Below are 15,243 nucleotides of genomic sequence, written 5' to 3'. Positions count from 1 at the left end.
CAATATATAAACAGTATTTATCAACAATCAATATTCTCATGGTTGTCAATAAAATAAAACTTTTTTTGGCTGAAGCTTTGTATTTAAATATAACTTTAACATGCTTTTATAGGTAAATTAATCAATATATATGTATATGTAAATGTGTATGCATGTATGTATGTATATATAAATGCTGTTTCCCACACACCTTAATCAATTCAGGAACATGGTAGCTATCCAGGAGGTTTCGGATGCCTCTGTATATATTGTCAGGAATTTTAACATTCTGTGTGAAGAGAAGGAGGAGGGAAAAACAACCCAAAGTTTTAGACAACTAAACCGAAATTTGTCTAACAGAAATTATCTCAGACATAATTTTAAAACTCCAACACTTGCATGTCATTGAGAAGTGGTCTGGTTGTACTTAAAAGCAGCAATTTCAAATCTAATAGATACATGTCAGGCAGGACAGGCATTATATAGCAAAAAATGAAATGGTACCATCTCCTTCAGCTGATGGAAGTATTGTCTCAAAAGCTCCTCCTTGGCCTGTACCTCTGAGTCACTCATGCTGTCAATCAAGTTATAAAGAAAATAGCCAACAGCTTCTGTGGAAAAAAAAACAAGAGAAAGCATTCCACTAAAATTACCGAGACTGTCATGTTATCAAGATTAATTTATAAGAAATCATTTTGGTGTGAGATGTCACCCTGATGAGAGGCTCTGAAATGGCAACAATGATCACTGAGGCATAGAGATTATGTGGTGTGGGAGCACATATCTAACTGGTGAGTGAAAGGAATATTAATTATTTTCAGACCGAGTGACAGCTTTTCAGTACTGAATCTTACTTCATCTATTTTTTTCCACCACTCTGTGACAGAAGTGGTCCTGCCAAAGGCCTTACCCCTCTCCTGTCCAAATCACAAGCCATGAGAATAAATGAACACCTTTACACATTTCTATACTAGTTTTGAGTGTACAGTATTTGGGAAAACACGTAACATTAGAAAAGATTATTACAAAGTTAAATAATTTTAATAGGCAGATACAGTAATCCTGTGGAGAGCTGCCTATTAGCCAATGAAAAATGAAGATTAACAAAGATGTTTTCTAACAACAGTAATTTTCCTATGCATTCAAGCATAAAACGTGTAGAGCCACGGGTTAATACCTAGGATAGAAAATCTGAACTTTCAAAATGGGCACCTACTTACAGAAAACTATATATTCTAAGCTTCGTTATACAGAAAATGAAAATCATGAAGTACCAAAATAATGTATTTTGGGTAATAAATTATATTTATGTGGGAGAAATCCACAAGACCTTTATCCTGCTTCATATGAATAAAACCAAACACTTCATAGATTACAAAACCTTGTGGTTCTCTGTACAGACATTTATAACCAAATGTTTTCAAATTTCACTTTCAAAAATAAAGTGTTTACTGCTGTAAATCCTCCTAACCCATCATTACTCTGGAGAATGGATTTGTGGATAAGTTACAATCAGCGAAATGGAAACACTACCGGTGGGTCCTGGAGGCTCCTGGCAATACCGTCCATCCTTGTACAACAATTCCGTTATCTGGGAAGACAGAGAAGCCACACAGGGCAGTGAGAGATGCAAACAAGAACAAACACAACCTGAAACTGAATTCTTGGAATGATAAAGCCTCTCCCCAGTAAGGTATTATTCTATACCACAGGAATTCAATACCTCCCACACCCATCCAGGAGGTGGTTTTGTTTTTAAATAATAGGTTTGTCAGATAAAAAACAAAAATAAACCCATGGCGAAGGAAAACAGCAATGTTCCATGAAATGCCACAAAGGAAGCTCTAAACTGACTTCTTTACATATGACTTGAAAAGGGTTGTCATAAATAGGTTACAGGAATTATCAAACTATTATTTCCCATCAAACTGGACCAGTTTCCTCCTTCTAAAAAAGTTAGTTTATTTATTTACTTATTTGAGAGGTAGAGACACAGAATTCCTATCTACTGGCTCACTCTGTCAAATGCCTGCAACAGCTGGGGCTAGGCTGGGCTGCAGCTGGGAGACAAGACTACAACCTAGGTCTAGTTTCCTTCTTTTATATGAATTTTTACAGAAATAATGAAGCAAAATATACTGGACAAATAAGTAATTTCTTTTTTTAGCTATTCAGTGACTTTTTTCCCCATTCATTCTAGTGGTGTTGAAACAAAAGAAGTCTAAGTTCTAATGTGTGTTTTTGTGGATTTTCATGCAACCTAAGAGATAACTCTTACTTTTCAACATTAGTTCTATCACCAGCTTTAAAAAAAATTCAAATATGTAGTTCACGGTCAAAATGATTACCTAAGCTACAGTTCTGAACACAGTATCTGACCATATAACCTCAGGCTGATGAGAACAGAAACATATAGCAGTTGTCCACAGTGATATGGGTTGGGAATTCTGAATTTATGTGTACACCATCATTTAGTCTCTTTACTCTTAGTGCCTGGCATATACTGTAACTGACAACTCAAACTGTAGTTGCTTCTATTATTTGTTTGTTATTAGGGAAAATTAGGCAACAGTGATCATACGCCACTATGAAAAATCATGCTGTACTTTATGGTAACTCAAAGGGTAGCTAAGGTAGAAAGGTTTTCTCAAAAGAGCAAAACAAATACAAGGGGTCTTTCAAAAGTTTATAGAAAATAGTATTACAAAAAAAATATGCCTGGATTTCAAAATTTTTTTGTACCAAAATAAATTTACCTTTCAATTCCATTTTCCACAAACCTTTTAAAATACTTTCATACTCCATACCTACAAACTGTTTTTTAACCAATGCATGCAAGGGAAAATAAATTCTATCATAAATTGTAGCCATGCATTAGATTTAACTGAGTCAAATTTAATAACAAATTTTAGACAAAGATGCATTTAACAAACAATGAAAATCTCTAAGAAGAATTATTTCTAAATATATATTGTCCCTACCAAAATTAGAATGGCTACATAGTTTGAATGGCAGTTCTACCAATACAAGAAGAAGTGAGTGAAATTTAGATTTCAAAAGGTATTTAAATTGGAAATTGCAGTTAATACTATACACTCTCAGAGTTGGTGCTGTGGTGCAGCGGTTTGAACTGCCACTTGGGCTGCCGGCATCCCATAATGAAGTGCCTGGTTTCAGTCCTGTCACTCCACATTTCCAATCCAGATTCCTGCTGCCTTTAGGAGACAGCTGATGATGGCCCAAGTACTTGGGTTTCTGCCATGCACATGGGAGACCCAAAAGGAATTCTGGGTTCTTGGCTTTGGCCTGGCCCAGTCCCAGCTTTACGATCGTTTGGGAAGTGAATCAGTAGATGGAAGATCTCCATCTCTGTGTCTCTCCCTTTCTCTCTGTTACTCTGCCTTTCAAATAAATAAGTATTTTAAAAAAATATATATTCTGGCTTTATTAGATTAAAAATCATTCTTGAAATTTACTATAATTCTGGCATAAAATCAGTTTACTTCTTTAAAAGGTAGCAGTAAAAAGTTGGCCAGCATTTCATTCAAATATAACATACACAAGTATATGTACACATATTAAGAAAATTATTCAAACTTTAAGGTCATATAGCTTTATACTAATGTAAACAGTATTTTTTTGGAAAAGTTGAAAATCTCAGAATTTAGGACTGAAGAGCTGGCACTGTGACAGCGCAGGTTAATCCTCCACCTGTGGCACCAGCATCCCATATGGGTGCTGGTTCAATACCCAGCTGCTTTTCTTCAAATCCAGCTCTCTGCTTATGGCCTGGGAAAGCAGTAGAAGATGGCCCAAGCACTTGGGCGCCTGTACCCTTGTGGGAGACCTGGAAAAAGCTCCTGGTTCCTGGCTTTGGATTCGCCCAGCTTCAGCCATTGTAGCCATTTGGGGAGCGAACCAGTGGATGGAAGACCCATTTCTCTGTTTCTTATTGTCTGTAATTCTACCTCTCAAATAAATAACATCGTAAAGAAAAAAAATCAGAGCTGTGATCACTATTAAAAAAAAAAAAAGGAATTTAGGACTGATTCAAGGACTACCTTCATCATAAATTTCATGCTGTTTAAAATTTCTAAATCAATTAACTTAAAATGGTACATCATAAATGTGTGAAGCTATTAAAAGTTTGCTCTTAATGGTTTTTTATATATCACCATACGGTGTGCAGTATTGAGTACTTACCTTGCCCCAAAGATTTACATCCATAGACCTGTAGAGGGCAGCAAAGGATTGAAAATAAACCCAAAGGTTTAAATAACATTTTAAGGTAAAATGCATTTGCAGTTATTTTATGAAATATGAAATAAATACATTTAAGTGTTTGCAAAAGCAAGTTGAATTACCAGGACAAGGTAACTTAGAAAGTTTGACCCTTATTCATTTTGAATCTTTAAAATCAAGACCCGTTTACATAAAAATATCAAAGAACCACCCCTATATCTTATGGGCAAAGTAAAATGGAGAAGGAGATCTGCAAGGTCTCAAAGTGTCTGCCCACAGAATGCTTATTCCTTGTAACAGGAAGAACAGTAACTACATAACAGAGAAGTGAACACTTTGAGCAAAATCAAACTTCACTAGTGAGATGCTGAGGACAGTGAATGCCTTTGGATAAATTTCCTGGGCAGACAATCGCTCATGTAGTATTCCAGGTGCAGGTGCACAGCCTGCATCCCATCATGAGCAGTCATTCCGAGGAACATTCTGAAAGTAACTGACCTGCAGTTTCCAAACATGGTAATGTCTTGACAGACACATGCTGAGGAACTATTCCAGATTAGAGAAGATTAAAAAGAAAAACCAACTAAAACACACCCCTGAAAAGATTCAGTATAGAAAGGCAGGAGAAAGGGATGTCAAAAAGGACATACTGATGAAAGTGGAACATGAGAATATGAACTATATTACAAAATATGCCAGTGATGTTAAATTTCCCAAATCTGCTAAATGTTCTGTGGTTGCCTAAGAAAATGCCCATTACAGACACATTAAAGGGTAAAAGGGCAGGGCTGGCATAGTGGCTTAGTAAGCAAAGCAGCCACCTGCAGTGCCAGCATCCCATATGGAAGTCCCGGCTTCTCCACTTCCAATCTATCTCCCTGGTAATGCACCCAGGAAAGCAGCGGGTGATGGCCCAGTGCTTGCACCTCTGCACCCATGTGGGAGACCCAGAAGTAGCTCTTGGCTCAGAACAGGCCCAGCTCTGGCCATTGTAGCCATTTGGGGATTGAACCAGCAGATGGAAGATTTCTCTGTCTCTGCCTTTCTTTCTCTCTCTCTCTCTGACTCTGTCTTTTCAAATAAATAAATAAATCCTAAAAAAAAAAAAAAAAAAAAAAGAGGAGCCAGTGCCGTGGTGCAGTGGGATAATCCTCCGCCTGCATGGGTGCCACTTCTAGTCCCAGCTGTTCCTCTTCCCATCCAGGTCTCTGCCTTGGCCTGGGAAAGCAGTAGAAGATGGCCCAGGTCCTGGGACCCCTGCACCCGCATGGAGACCCAGAAGAAGCTCCTGGCTCCTGACTCCAGATCAGTGCAGCTCCGGCCATTGCAGCCATTTGGGGAGTAAACCAGCAGATGGAAGACCTTTGTCTCTCCCTCTCACTGTCTGTAACTCTGCCTCTCAAATAAATAATAAATAAATAATCTTAAAAAAAAAAAAAAAAGGTAAACGGGCATGAATCACACAACCTAAGCTCAAATAATTCAAAATAGTTTTGTATGTGTTAATTGATAGGTATATGGAGGGATAGGTACATGGATGAATGGTAAAGCAGCAAAATGCTAGAAGTTGGCGAATGTGGTACATGTGAGTTCTCTGTACTATTCTTATAATCTGTAAATCTGATACTGTTTCAAAGAAATCAAAAAACAGCTGGTTCAAATGTCAACTACTTAAATGGAAAACCACACAACAGGACAACAAATGGATATTGGTCTTAAATTATTTCTAAGTTTTGTATACTTGATATATATATATATACACTATGTATACTTCATTCAAACCTCACTTTAAGAAGACTAATTTATATGATTTAATGGTAAGTCTTAATTTATATGTTTTAATGGTAAGTTTACAATAAACACACAGTAAAATTATGTATGTGTCCAAGGTGTTTTTACACTTGAGATTGAGCAGTCTGATGTGTACGAACTTTAGATATAGTCAAGTTGATAAAAAAGCATTTATTGTTAAAAAACATAATCGGGGCCGGTGCCGCGGCTCACTAGGCTAATCCTCTGCCTTGTGGCGCCGGCACACCGGGTTCTAGTCCCGGTTGCCCCTCTTCCAGGCCAGCTCTCTGCTGTGGCCCGGGAGTGCAGTGGAGGATGGCCCAAGTGCTTGGGCCCTGCACCCCATAGGAGACCAGGAGAAGCACCTGGCTCCTGCCATCGGATCAGCGTGGTGCGCCGGCCGCGGCGGCCACTGGAGGGTGAACCAACGGCAAAGGAAGACCTTTCTCTCTGTCCACTCTGCCTGTCAAAACAAACAAACAAACAAACAAACAAAAAACACAAAAACCATAATCGCATAATCGGAATGAACCACTAATAACCTGCAAAAACTTTGAAGGATTTTAGGTGCAATATGAGCAGTGAAAAAAGTCAAAAGACAACACCCACTTTATGTCTATTTGCAAAGTAACAAAAGTATAGAAATTGTTCACACAGGTCCCTGCACCCTGCACCCCGAAGCACTGGCTTTGGATTGGCCCAGCTCTGGCAATTGTGGTCATTTGGGGAGTGAACCAGCAGGTGGAACACCTCTCTCACTTTCTCTTTCTATCTGCCTCTCTCTAACTCTGTCTTTCAAATAAATAAATTAGTCTTAAAAAAAAAAAAAAGGAAAAGTTTTAGAAAAGATCTACAGGTGTGAAAAAAAATGTTTATGGAGTCATGTGTTAACTATGTTGCTTACTGCAATTTGGAAACAAAATCTTTGGTACATCAGAAGGATGATAAATTGATATAAAAATCTTATCTCTAGGTTGTAGTGTAAAACAATCTCTCACCTATTACAAGACTTTTCATCTAAATCAATCAAGGATTTTAGTACAGCCTCTTTTGTTTTTTTTTGGACAGGCAGAGTGGACAGTGAGAGAGAGAGAGAGAGAGAGACAGAGACAGAGACAGAGAGAAAGGTCTTCCTTTTGCCATTGGTTCACCCTGCAATGGCCGAAGTGGAACGTGGCAGACCCGGAAGAAGCTCCTGGCTTCAGATCAGTGCAGCTCTGGCCGTTTTGGCCATCTGGGGAGATGGAAGATTTTCTCTCTCTCTGCCTCTCTGTAACTCTGCCTTCCAAATAAAATAAATCTTAAAAAAATAAATAAGTAAATAAAACAACCTTGCATGTGTGTATTTAAAATTCCTTGTTTCATAGAAGAGGAAAGAGACTTAGAAAGGCAAAGTAAAATATCTCCACTTGCAACTCCCCAAAGGATTCCACAAAATGTTAATTATCTCTTAATGTTGCCTGTTCCCCATTAACCCTTACCTGTGTCCCCACCCCGCCCCTGCTGAATAACTGTCATTCTCATCTCGACTCAAGGTCTAAACCTCTGAATTGGGAATGAGACCATTCATGAGAAAACCAGGCTCCCATTTGGGCTCTATTCTTGCTATTAAGTCGTGGTTTCCTGAGTTACTATCAACCCACCTTGGGTCCCCAGACGCACTGTTCTCTCAGCCTTGGTGCCCCTGCCTGAAATACCTTTTGTCCTGCATAAATTTGTACTCATCCTTCAAGATTCATCTCAGCACCTTCTCTGGACAGCAGCCCAGATTCATCCCTTCTCCAATCTTGGCAGAAACAGAGTACCTTTTCCTTGAAACATTCATAATTATGAAGACAGGTTTGCACAGAAAGAGTATTCTTACTTTCTGGTCTCCAATGGAGAACAACGTGGGGGAAAGAAATTTCCTGTTTATTCTTGAATTACGTATTATCTACCATTCCTAGCCCTTAGCAAACACTAATAAGAGCTAATATTTTCTGAGCACTCACAAATGCATTAAGCACTCTCCTAAAGCACTTTATTTTGTTAACTTCTTTAATGGTCACAATATCTTTGCTTTAAGCACAATTATCAGAGCCATTATAAAGATGAAGAAACTGAGGTACAAAGTACTTAGCTTTAAAACTTACCCAGGGGCTTTCTAAGTTAACTGTGGATGCTAGACTAACAATTTGCATCTAAATTTGCTCCTTTCCCAATATCCCACTTCAATCAAAGGATTTTTTTTCAACAACACATAAAATGAATGGAAGTGCAGCTAACTGAGAATAAACACTACAAGTTAAAAGCAGACAGACAAGTAGCAACCGATTTAGCAGTAAAGAGAATGTCAAATCCCAAGACATCAGTAAGGAAACCTGGGACCAAACCCATTTATACAACAGAATCTGCTTTACCAAGGGAGAGGAAAGGAGGCTAACACAAGTAGGCCGTAGATATCCTCTCGCCTTCACAGTTGGGATGTTGTCCCTCGGATTGAAGAAGAAACCTGAATGACTCTTCTCTGGACTATAAAACAATGAAGCTCTGGACAAGAGAGAATTCTGTAACCATATGCCACAGGGGCTCTCAGCACTCTCCCTCATGCAGTATCCTGCAAGAACACCCAGCCTAAGAGGAAAGCCACAGAGACACTGCTGCAGCAGATCTGCAGGTGGCGCAGAGTAAAGCTCCAAGTATACAAGCCCCACAAATGCCCTTGGAGCAGCTTCCAATCACTTTTACATTGCTAACACTCTTAAGCATAGATTCCCAGACATTTTGGAAAAAAAGAAAAAAACAAAACAAAAAGGTATGAAAGCTGGGAGGATGTACACAATAAGCATGGAGTGAAAAAGCATTCAAAAAAACTGTTATTGGCCGGCGCCGCGGCTCACTAGGCTAATCCTCCGCCTAGCGGCACCGGCACACCGGGTTCTAGTCCCGGTCGGGGCGCCGGATTCTGTCCCGGTTGCCCCTCTTCCAGGCCAGCCCTCTGCTGTGGCCAGGGAGTGCAGTGGAGGATGGCCCAGGTGCTTGGGCCCTGCACCCCATGGGAGACCAGGAAAAGCACCTGGCTCCTGGCTCCTGGCATTGGATCAGCGCGGTGCGCCGGCCGCAGCGCGCCGGCCGCGGCAGCCATTGGAGGGTGAACCAACGGCAAAGGAAGACCTTTCTCTCTGTCTCTCTCTCTCACTCTCCACTCTGCCTGTAAAAAAACAAAAACAAAAACAAAAAACAAAACAAAACAAAACAAAAAACCTGTTATTAATAACTTGAGATAAATATTTGATACCTATGAAATACTAATATATTTTATGAAAGGAACATCTACAGAATCCTAAAGAGATTCAGAAATAAAAAAGTGACAGCAGGGGCAGTACACTGTGGCGCAGCATGCTAAGCAGCTACTTGGGATGCCGACATCCCATAATGAAGTGCCAGTTGAGTCCTGGATACTCTCCTTTTAATCTAGCTTTCTATTAATGCACTTGGGAAGGCCCAAGTGCCTGGGTCTCTGCCACCCATGTGGGAGATCAGGTTGGAGTTCTTCACTCCTGGCTTCTGTCTGGTCCAACCCTGGCTGCTGAGGTCATTTGGGCAGCAAACTCAGTGGATAGAAGATCTTGCTCCTTTTCTCCGTACCACATTGCATTACAAAAAGAAAAAAAAAATGATCAAAGAAATGAAAAACTCAATGGAAGAGGTGAAAAATAAAGCTGAGAAATATCATCAAAAGTAGAACATACAAACCAAATCAAACCCAAAGAAAAATAAAAAAGGGAAGAAGGATAGAAAAAGAAAGCACCAGTCCAAGAGTTCCAGGAAGACAGTATTTTAAAAATAAAATTTAAAAATAAATCTTTCCAGGATTGAAAGATACGAACAGTCAGGTTAAAAGGACTCACTAAGCACCCAGCAAATGGACACAAACAAAACCACATTCACAGGGTTGCTTTATAGCGACATGTCAGAACAGCAGTGATAATGAAAAGATTCTTCCCAAATTCCTGGAGGTTCTGGAAATTTCCAAAACACTAATAATAAACATTCTACAAATTTCTAGAAATAACAAAATAAAGCTACATAGAAGTTGCTTTATTGTCAAATGTCAAAACACTAGTAATAAATAAAGGGAAGATTCTACAAACATGCAGAGGAAATTCTACGAGTAACAGCTCTGGCTCCTGACCACAGCTTCCCATTAATGCAGACCCTGGGAATAAGTGGTGATGGCTCAAGCGGCTGGGTTCCTAACAGCCACGTGGGAGACTGAGATTACATTCCCAGTTCCTGGCTATAGCCAAGGTAGGCCCAGATGTTGTGGACATCTGTCTCTTTCTAACTAACTGTTCTAAAAATAAATAAAACATAATAAAAGATTTTGTAAAAAATTTATCCTCCACATGCTTTTCTCAAGAAGCTATTTAAGAATGTCCTCAACCAAAATACAAGAGTAAACAAGAAAAAGGGAAGAATTAGACACAGAATTAACTTGAAATAAAACAGAGACTTTCCCAGATGAAAGTGGAGGGAGAACCCAATTGAAGGAATAACTAGACATGAAAAACTGCTAACCAGTCCAGATTGTGGGTCAGAATCACCAAGATGCCTGTCACTGTACCTTCTTTATGACATCTACATGATCTGTACTGCTTTGGCAAACTCTAACAGTTGTCAGGTTTAGACAATTTAAGTTATAAAACAAAAAACTCTAGAAAGTCCTAACATTTAATTGATGTTCAATTCTCATTTCCTGAGCTTATCAAATTACAGAAATACTAGCTTGCTATTTAAGACCTATTAATATTTGGTAGTTTTAATACAGGTAGATAACACTATATTACAAGTTGTACTTCAGTAATAAAATACATATCCAAATTTCCCTTAGGTTTGCTAAGATGACTATGATACCTAAATTGCAACTCTATTGACTACATTTTAAAATTTTAGTAGTTTCGGGGTGGGACAGAAAGAAGAAATCACCACATCACAAATGCTTGAGTATACACATAACCTAAAAATTTTCTCTATCTACAATGAGAAAAATTAACAAACAAGATACACTTTTAGAAACTGAATGTTTAAACATGCTCTTGGAAGGGATTGGTTGAAACATTTTGACTAAGAATACAGCAAGAACAAAGAAGGATCTGCAAATGTCCACACACCAAACGCACTTAGATAGTAAGCCCTTTGTTAAATACATCTAAAAAATTTTATGTGGCTATTTTAAAACTCAGAGCAATTTATGCATTTCAGATGCTAACAGTGAAATGACCAAAGAGGATTTAAGTCACACAAGAATTAACAAATAAACTGTTATCTGGCAAATAATTCAATCACACCAAAACACCAAGATCCTGAGTTTCTAGTCTGGTCTCTCTCATGACACTGCCTTCAGAACACTACAGATGCCCATCTCTCCCCTGTGTCTTTATCATTCGCACCACTGACCACAACCTCCTTTCTTGGCTTTGAGATTCTCCAGGTTCTCATTCTCCTCTTCCTTCCAGTATCTCCCCAGGCTCTTTCCCTTACACTTCCCAATCATTTTCCTACAGTGAAACTAAAAACTAAAGAGAACTTTTAGCTCAGCATCATGGTGCAGTGAGCCAAGCTGCCCCCTGCAATGCCGCATCCCGTATTAGAGTACCGGATCCAGCTCTCAGCTAATGCACCTGGGAAAGCAGCAGAGGATGGTCCAAGTACTTGAGCACCTGTCACTCATGTAGGTGGGAGACCAGAACAGAGTTCCTGGCTCCTGGTTTCGACTTGGCTCAGCCCTGGCTTTTGCAGCCATTTGGGGAATAAACCATCAAATGGAAGATCTCTCTCTATCTGTTAACACTACCTTTCAAATAAACACATAAATCTTTTTAAAAAGAGAGAAACCAAACACACACACACACATACACATACGCACGATTAATATGTATAATTTTTTTGGTTTTTTGATAATGGCAAAAATTAGAACGAATTTCAGTCTATTAATAGGGTAGTGACTGAAAACTTACAGTATACCCACACTATTAAATCTTTCAAAGGTGGTCCGGCGCCATGGCTCACTAGGCTAATCCTCCGCCTTGCGGCGCTGGCACACCGGGTTCTAGTCCTGGTCAGGGCGCCGGATTCTGTCCCGGTTGCCCCTCTTCCAGGCCAGCTCTCTGCTGTGGCCAGGGAGTGCAGTGGAGGATGACCCAAGTCCTTGGGCCCTGCACCCCATGGGAGACCAGGAGAACCACCTGGCTCCTGCCATCGGATCAGCATGGTACGCCGGCCGCAGCAGCCTGGAGGGTGAACCAACGGCAAAGGAAGACCTTTCTCTCTGTCTCTCTCTCTCTCTCACTGTCCACTCTGCTTGGCAAAAAAAAAAAAAAAAAAAAAAAAAAAAAAAAAATCTTCCAAAGGTATTAAACAATATTAACAATCAGATTTATACTGGTAGACCAAGAGGTATCTAGATAGTATTGTAAAGTAAAAAACAAAGACTGAGGAGTAGAAGTATAATGTCACTCTTGGTTAAAAGCAAACAAAAAACAACTTCAATGATCTTTTACAAGTATCTATGTCTTTTTTTAAAAAAATTATTTATTTTACTTGAAAGGCAGAGTTTCTATTCTAAATCCTATCCTCTATCCCATCTTGGTTAATGTTCTTTCTCCTTACCACCAACCTCTAACATGCAGAGGGGAGAAACAAGAGAGAGGTCTTCCATCCACTGGTTCACTCCCCAAATAGCTGCAACAGCTGGGGCTGGGCCAGGCTGAAGCCAGGAGCCCAGAGCTGCTTCTGGATCTCCCATATGCGTGCAAGGGCCCAAGCACTTTGGCCATCCTCAGCTGCTTTCCCCTGCACATCTGCAGGGAGCTAGATCAGAAGTAGAGTAGCCAGGACTCAAACAGGCACCCAAATAGGATACTAGCATTGCAGGTGGAGGCTTAACCGTCTATACCACAACAGCAGCCCCAAGTACCTATTTCTATACAGAAGAAAACAATCTGTAAAACTACTGCCATATGTTTACAATGCACAAAGAAAACCACAACTCATGATGAAGAGTCACTATTCTACACTGCTTTGCTCAAAAGTGACCATGGCTTCAATCACACCCTCACCAGTAACACCAACTCCAACTCTCAACTCCATCAAATAATACCATAAAGAAAATACACAAGGGGCCAGCGTTGTGGCATAGGGAATAAAGCTGCTGCCTACAATGGCAGCATCCCATATGGACACAGGTTTGAGTCTGGGTTGCTGGCATTAAGCTGCCGCCCGCAACACAGGCATCCTGAACAGGAACAGTCCCAGCTACTCTGCTTCTTATCTAGCTCCCTGCTAATGCACCTAGGTAAGAAGAAGGCAAAATGCTGACAGTTGACAAATCTAGAGAAAGAGCATGTGGATGTTCCTTTCACTATTCTCTCAACTGTTCTTTAGGTTTGAATGTTTTCAAAATACCAAAATTGGACAGAAGAAAGCAACAGAACTACTACAGTGAATAAAAATATTCCGTGATGGGCTATTCAAGGACATAACTGAATATACATGCAAATTTGTCCACAACTCCAACAGTGCTTTCTTCCTGGATATTTTCCACATCAGTGTGTACTTCTTGGAAAACATGATGTAGAAGGCTACTTAAACTCAATTCAATCACCTGGAAGAATAACACTGGTAATGTTATTTCAGGTAACTTATATATTGGAAGTAAGAATATATGTATCTTTCCTCATGCAGTAGGTCAAATGGACAGGAGCTATCAGTGCAGATTCAGGCAAAGAGCATTTCAGTTGATTATCTTACCTCCTAAAGCCAAGAATCAGGCTGCCCCTCAAATAATTAAATGGGAAAGGCGTTGTATTTGACTCCACTGCAAAAGAAAATAAATATCAATAAACCCTACACCAAACAAAAATAAATTTAAAGAACCCCTAATGTATCAACTTATTTGAATATCACTCTTTCAATTTTTATTTTAGAAATTTTTATTTTGAAATATTTTCATACAAAATTAGATAATGCAAAAATATATCTGCAAAAAAACTAGCTTTTGAAGGTATTTTCATGAATTTATATAACAAATGAATGTATACCATAAATATTTGTTTGTGTAAATGGCAATTACTAATATGCCACCATATTCAAGTCAGTCTGGTACACATACTACGGGTGGACTCCGGCTCTAGGAAGAGAAATCAAGTACCCAACAGAAGTTTTGTTCTTTAAAGATAGCAGGTGAGGGGAAAAGTTCTTTTCTGAGAATGGTGGTGACTTCTGTTGAACTATTTATACTTTCTCATTCCATTTTCCACCATGATCAAAGACCAGCATTCATCTAAGAATGTTAACTTAAAGTCATAATAAAACAGGACTTCACGTCTGTGATATACTGATTTATACTGATCTTTCACTCCCCTGATCATTTCTCTGCTCTCCTACTCATTTTGGTATTTAATAGTTTATAACACTGGCCGGCGCTGTGGCTTAGTGGGTAAAGCCGCCACATGCAGTGCCGCCATCCCATGTGGGCACCGGTTCAAGTCCTGGCTGCTCCACTTCCCATCCAGCTCTCTGTGATGGCCTGGGAAAGCAGTAGAAGATGGCCCAAGTCCTTGGGCCCCTACGCCCTCATGGGAGACTGGAAGAAGCTCTTGGCTCCTGGCTCCGGATCAGCTCCAGCCGTTGCGGCCATTTGGGGAGTCAATCATTGGATGTTAGCCCTCTCTCTCTCTCTCTCTGTCTCTCTGAAACTCTGCCTTTCAAATAAACAAATAAATCTTTAATTTTTGTATGTTTTGAAGCTGACACTGTGAGCTTGATTGGCTTTACTGTAAAAAAAAAAAAATCAGGCCTTACATGGATTTCTTACGTAACGCTTACTGTAACTAGTAAAGGGACCTGTTCAGTTTATTTTTCCCACAATTGTATTAAAGTGGCATCATATTGTAACTAACTTCATCTTTTCACTGAAAGTGTAACATAGCTGCTGAATGACACAGACATTGGCAGAATGTGAGTGCACAGAACAGGTAAATTCGGAAGACAACATATATACTTTAAGATACCTGGTTTAATTTAGTAGGAAAAAAAAACAAGAAAAAACCTCATGGGATGAGTCACAGTCAGTATGACTTGTTCAACCCTCGTAATACTAGATAAAAAACTACCCTTCACACATAAAGGCAATGGTTTGGGATTAACCTACCACTGTATACTCTGAACAAGGAGTTTCTTTCTCAGTAG

At 39.5% G+C, this 15,243-nt stretch overlaps 1 protein-coding gene across 1 annotated transcript in view; it reads right to left on the bottom strand.

Annotated features, from left to right (window-relative positions):
* LRPPRC (leucine rich pentatricopeptide repeat containing) overlaps positions 1-15,243 on the bottom strand; it is a 110,361-nt gene that overhangs the window by 53,452 nt on the left and 41,666 nt on the right. Inside the window, exons 14-18 of the mRNA XM_008254465.5 lie at positions 13,804-13,870; positions 4,183-4,210; positions 1,513-1,570; positions 484-590; positions 191-268 (exon numbers count right to left, since the gene is read on the bottom strand). Of these exons, the coding sequence (XP_008252687.3) occupies positions 191-268; positions 484-590; positions 1,513-1,570; positions 4,183-4,210; positions 13,804-13,870 (338 nt within the window). The remainder of the gene's footprint in view (positions 1-190; positions 269-483; positions 591-1,512; positions 1,571-4,182; positions 4,211-13,803; positions 13,871-15,243) is intronic.

Source organism: Oryctolagus cuniculus, chromosome 2, assembly GCF_051225735.1.
Source record: "Oryctolagus cuniculus isolate XC-2025 breed Fujian yellow rabbit chromosome 2, ASM5122573v1, whole genome shotgun sequence".
Taxonomy (NCBI): Eukaryota; Metazoa; Chordata; class Mammalia; order Lagomorpha; family Leporidae; genus Oryctolagus; species Oryctolagus cuniculus.
This window is presented reverse-complemented; position numbering and strand designations above follow the sequence as displayed.